General features: G+C 42.2%; 1 protein-coding gene across 1 annotated transcript in view; it reads right to left on the bottom strand.

Annotated features, from left to right (window-relative positions):
- The window catches only part of gpc5a (glypican 5a), a 108,536-nt gene that overhangs the window by 79,792 nt on the left and 22,614 nt on the right, over positions 1-6,130 (bottom strand). Inside the window, exons 3-6 of the mRNA XM_035682008.1 lie at positions 1,857-2,317; positions 1,531-1,764; positions 589-719; positions 320-445 (exon numbers count right to left, since the gene is read on the bottom strand). Coding sequence (XP_035537901.1) covers positions 320-445; positions 589-719; positions 1,531-1,764; positions 1,857-2,317 — 952 coding nt within the window. The remainder of the gene's footprint in view (positions 1-319; positions 446-588; positions 720-1,530; positions 1,765-1,856; positions 2,318-6,130) is intronic.

The following is a 6,130-nucleotide window of genomic DNA, read 5'->3' as shown; positions in this document are numbered from 1 at the left end:
AAAGCATACCCTGCTTTATTGTCTGTTTATTCTAAATGGCACCATCATTTACTAAATGTACATCACGCTGTATGGAAAAGACCTGAAACTAGCAACTGAGACGCCCCCTGCTGGCCATAAGAAAGAATGCAGGTTTAAGGCACTTCGCACTGTTTTGGAAGATCTCTCCAATAGAATTTTAGAGATGTTGAAAAACTTTGCAATGAAGCATTGGAGCTGTTCTGGAGGATGGCAGTGGTTTCTACCTTACTAAGACACTTAATGTTGGATTTATTGAATTGTTTCACCAATCTGTATTATTGACCTCTTTAAGACAAACCTTTTAACAATGTCGGTTCCATTCCAGCAGGACAGTCCGTCACCAGAGGCCAGCTCACTCACACACAGCTGATCCGCCAGGCCACCGTAGTATGTACGGTAGAAACGTAGACCATTCAGAAAGTCCCTGAAAACACAGCCACATGCAGACACACACATTATTAACTTGTTTAACAGGGTGTTTTAAATATTAATGGTAGATTTAATGAACTATAATCAGAAAATGACACTTCTTTCTATGCACACATCTGTCATCTTTCAACCACTTACCTTCTCTTGACAGCGAGCGAGTCCCCTGACACTCTGACAAGAGCTTTGAAAGGGATGGATTCTCTGCTGCTGTGCTGGATGCTGACTGACTGCGCAAGCTTCCTGCTTGGGGGGCCACACAGTTTGTGCACCTATTACCCAACGAGACAGACACAAATTTAAGTCTAAACACCGAGAGAGAAACAGGCATTTTAAATCTTGTTAAATTGTACTGGTGTGTGACAAATAAGCCTTATTTTAGATAGCTGAGTGACGGCTGTTTACTAAGGCCATTAGTGCAGCCAAGCCTATCATCTCCCATTTTTGAATGTACTGCATGTGCAGCCTATCGAGCAGCAGGGACACTAGACAACCACTAGATGGAGCTGTGGTGTCTCTATCAGAACAAAAAAAGACTTGAGTTCAGGTACATCCTGAGAAGATTCACTACAAATAAACAACATATAACATAAATGTAGGCAGAAAGTTACATGTTAATACTTCATGGTTGGACTTAATAGTTAGACTTGTGTTACTTTTTTTGTAGTGTAAAGACTTCCTGAGTAAATGAGTCAAAGCCTCAGGAGTAGCTGTTGACACTTGGAATTGGCCTGAATCCTTGTCGGCCTGGTAGTTAAACTATTACATTTTTGACCACCTTGGAGCTTCCCACATGGATGCATTTTTGGAGAGTTTTGGCCTGCACTTATCTGACTAACCTGTTGTGTGTGGTATGAGCAATTTCAAACAATTTATCTTTGGTCTCCACACAACATGGAGCTAGCAGCTGAAAAAGCAATGTAATTCAGAATAAAAATCTATCCAGGACTGAGTAAAATCATTTACCCACTATCAATCCTTTCTTCCAGATTTACTGGTTTTCACCTCCCACAATATAATACAGTAGAGTTTCAAGTCCACCATCCTGAACAATACAGAATCTCTCCTCAAAGATGACCTGACCTGTGCTGAGAGGCGGGGTCCATTTTTCTGAGCATGTCCAACAGCATCGTGAAGCAGCGAGTGAACTCCTAAAAGTACTTGCTCCAAATCCTGAGGTCCGTGCATTCGTGCTGACAGGCCCTCCAGGGAGCGAACAAACTCCCTCCAATGGGTGTCAATCTCTGCCATGCTTGCCAAACAGCCCCGCATCACGTTGAGGCAGTAACCCATGCAGGGCTTGGACTGGGTTAAGCCCTGTGAAGCAAATTACTTTGAGATCAGTGATGCTGGAAAAGACTTTCATTAATTCAGATCAATAAACTTAGTTCAGACACATGCATCCATACCTGGCAGTGAGGACAGTAGTGCATCTTGAGCAGGGCCCGTCTGCACTCGCGGCTCAGCTGTAAGTGGTCTGTGGTATTGATGACCTCGATGCCGAGATGCAGCGCCTGAAGAAGAAGCTTCCCGGAGACCCCTGAGCGAGCAATCTGATCAGCCAGGACGCTGGGCGCCCCACCAAATGGTCTCACATCACGGCTGGACGACCTTACACACTCTGCATAGCCTGGCGATATGTCGCTGAGGCCTGGGTTGATGAGGTGATTATAGACCAGTGGAAAGAGAGCGTCGAAGAATCGCTGTACTAAGTCATCAACGTTGAGCTCAGACCCCAGCAGGAAGAGACCGATATCGGTGAAGAGTTCCTGCACAGGGCCCACGGCTTCATCAGCCATGTTGCGGTACGACTCCTGGAGGACCGCATTAGTGTGATTCTCCGCCTGCCTCATCAGGACCTCAAAGGTATCTGTTGGATGGACAGCAGGAGAGAGACAAAGAGAGAGAAACAGACAAAAGATTATAGAGAGACTACAACACATTTCCACACGTCATCATCTTTTATCTTGCTTCAAAGTTAAGTTGCCCTTGCTGCCTGATGAGAAATGAAAGCCTAAATATTCTCTAACTGGCAACACTAAAGGCTGAAACCACCCTGCTGTAATATGAACAGGGCTATATATAATACGGTGACCCTTATAGAGCTTCAGGGAAGCAATTTGTTCTTTAATCAAAAGCCAAGCTGACAAAAAGGAAGCGGTTATAACACATCAGAGAGTGTTTTAATAAACCCACCACTTCTACCAAACCAGCATGAGTGGTCGTGTCAGTGAGAGGAGAGGAGAGAAAGACTTCTTGTGTCATGGGAGTTTTTGGAGTGAGAACAAAAACAAGTGGATAAAACAAAGAAGCACTCGCGTAATCAGCATGTTGGACCTGGGGACACGTTCCCCACAATATACGAAAGAAGGAAATTTGACACTCCCACCACTGGTTCAAGCTCATACGTATACATTTACTCATACATGCTCTGTGTGTGTGTTTGTGTATGGTGTGTGTGTGTGTGTCAGATAGTACCCACAGGAAAAATATACAATAAAAATGAAATAGAAGCTTGAAAAAAGCTCAGAAATAGTTCCCAAATATTGAAAGTAAGGCTCAGGCTCAATCTAAGTGTTGATACTAACATAGTGGATAGTCTTGTAATATTATTGTAAACTCAGGAGAACCATTGTCAGGATCCTGTGGGACTGATTACTGTGTTTTATCGGATTGATCAGATTGATCAGTGGTCGGGCTCCTGACACGTTTTAACTTGTTATGTCGTTGGGGGATCTCTGAAGTTAACCCGCAGTAAAAACAACATATACTCATCTGTGCACATTTGGATCCAAATATGAGCTAGTATAGGCACAGCCTCCTAGATAAGCCACATATTTTAATGCACTGATGGCAGTGTTTAGAGATAGGAGGAGAAACACAAAAGATTAGACACTGAAATGAGGGAAAAGAAAGGTTAGAAGAGATGTGGTGATGAAGAATATCGTATACAGATTTCACAATTATAATAATATTCATCCCATTTGCATTAAACACACACATACAAGACATCATTGCCTGCCTCACACTCCATGCTTTACAAGGATAAAATGCTCACTCTCAACCCAAAAACATGTATTCACTATCCTCAGCACATGATTTTTTCCACTCGTGAATTTTTTATCACCATGAAAGTAAATGTCAAGCAAATTCTGCTAAGCTCCACTCCTGAAAATATTTCTGTCTGATGGATTTTAATGCTCAGGCCGCTGCATCAGGAGGCAAAAGCAGATCATGCTGTTGCTCTTTTGTCTGTCACAGCAGTGTAGCCAGCACTGTGAGCACTATCTAGCATTGCTTACGAGTGCATTTCTATGTGTGTGTTACAGGTACGCTTGTTTGGGAAAGTACAGAGATAATGCAGCGTTATGGCATCCAACAGTCACATAAGGGGAGAAAATGTCCTGGTGTGTCAGAGACACATTTGAGGACAGAAGTTCTGTTCAAAGTACAGTTAAAGAAATAGTTTGACATTTTGGCAATGTTTGCCTATCAAGAAAGTGAATTTCACGTTTCCCAAAATGTCAAACTACTGTATAAATCCTACCTTTAAGAGAAGGGATAGCATGATCCGGTTTTTCTCAGTTACATCAACTGGGACACAGTGAACCATGACGGTGAGTCAGCATGCACAATACCGACTTTGAACTAGCTCACCTACAATTGTTTTTAATTGTATCAATTACACCTTTTCTGACAAGCAAAAATACCTGCGGTGAAAAACGTCAGTACAGATCTAATATTAGTGCTGTTTCTTTTTTTTTTATTCGCTGTGTAGGACTGCTTCTTCTTTGTACAAGGTAAACTGACTTAATAATAATTCTTACATGTATTGTTAAAAAAAAGTGTATGAGATGGTACATCCTTCTTGTATCTAAATATTCATCAGATTGGCTTAAGTTAATAGTCAGAATTAATAGTCATGACACCGAGAAGCATTCAAATATCCAGTGTGATTCCATGTTGTTCTTTTTACAACACACCAATAGTGTATTATAATATTACACATTACAGTATGGTTTCCCTGAAACATGATAAGCAAGCTCTACATGTTTTGCCTGCCAGACAGAAGGAAAAACCTCAACAACATAGAACATTTTTCACCAGTTCGCCTTTATCCCTTTGTCTCTCTTTTTTCAGTTTTTGTCTCAGCTAATACCTGAGCCATGGCCATTCTCACATCATGTGCCTGTCATGAGTTGTGAGGCAATAGTCAGGGTGAGGGCCTGAGAGTCTGAGGTGGGGGGTAACCAGTGTGATGAGGGCTTAGACGGTCCAGTGCTGTACAATATGCACCGACGTGGAAAGATTGACCGATAGCCCCCTGGAGAGGGCGATTACGAGGGGGAGCAGAGAGGGGTCTGGCATGCCTGCAGGCGCTCTGTTTCAAGCAGGCAGCATTAAACACAGTGTCTTCTGTCTTCAGTTATCTCGTACGGACACGATAGGTCCAACAAGATCTAAGACTCAAAGATGTGCGAATGAAAAGAGAAGCTGCACCTCCTACACACAAGCACTCTGGTCAGTGAAAATGAAAAACAGAGAGAGAATGTGTTAAGAATGGCAAAGACAAGAGTGGCAGCTGTGAAAGTGCAGTGTGGATGCTGTGTCACTGTGTCAATGAAATAAACAGAAGGCACGCAGAGAAAAAAAACTATGTGCTCGAGGAGTACAGTTACAGATTATTACAGCTCTCTGGTGTATGAAGCAGAGCAGGCAAAGTTATGAAGGGTCCCACAGGGATTACAACACGTGCTTCAGGGGGGGGTTTACCAGATCAGAGTGTGGAGTTAATGAATCCCACCTGTCAAACTATATAATGAATGTACGTGTAGTAAACAAATTTGTCTGCATTTTATCTCTCTCACCAGTTTCTTCTTAAGCTTCCTAGGATGTAAATCTTGTCATCAAGTCACTTAACATTTTTCCCACGATTGGTCCATAAACTTAAAAAGGCATGGGTAATAAGCTGATCAGTAATTCTGCTGTCTAAACAAGTCTGCTGTATTAGAAGAACACCCACACAGAAGTTGCTAGCTGTCCGGGGCAGTTTTAATGACATTATTTTTCACCAAAGAGAGATGTGTGAAGCAGCGTCTCTCACTTGGAGGCCTAGACCAGAGGCCAGGCTTCTGGGAAAGCCTGAGGACAGAAATAACACAAGGAGTGGAAAAAAGGAAAAAGAGTAATGCAGCTTAGAAGTTAGAAAGAGGTGGGTGAGAAGAATGTATATCTCTTTTTGAGGCTGAAAAATTCAAGCCTGTCTAACGTTCTGAAACCAAATATGTTTCTTTGAAGCTGCTGTAATCAATATTTTTATATTTACAACGGATCAGTGTGTAAAAGATAACACAAGATAAGATCTAGTGACAAACCCACAGCAAATTATCACTTGATTTTGCAGTTTTCCCTTGCTCAACAGATTTAACATTTTAGTATCTTTCAGCTCATTGTTTTGGTTTTACAACCGGCAACTTTAATGTTTTGGTTCCCTCTCACCCCTCCCATCAACCTTGTTTTCAGGCAGTCGTTTGCAGCTAAAAAGCTTTGATAAAGCCACTGTACGCTGCCTGCTCAGCACCAAACAGAAGACAAACAAGGTTGGCAACTATAGCTAGTGAACATAGTGGAGCAATTAGCAATTAAAGGCTCTGATATTTCCCTCAGGAGTTGGTGGAGATCA

The sequence above is a fragment of the Morone saxatilis genome, unplaced genomic scaffold (genome assembly GCF_004916995.1).
Source record: "Morone saxatilis isolate NCDOM2014 unplaced genomic scaffold, NCSU_SB_2.0 Contig11, whole genome shotgun sequence".
NCBI classification, from domain to species: Eukaryota; Metazoa; Chordata; class Actinopteri; family Moronidae; genus Morone; species Morone saxatilis.
The sequence above is the reverse complement of the archived record's forward strand: the minus strand, read 5'-3'. Positions and strand labels throughout refer to the sequence as shown.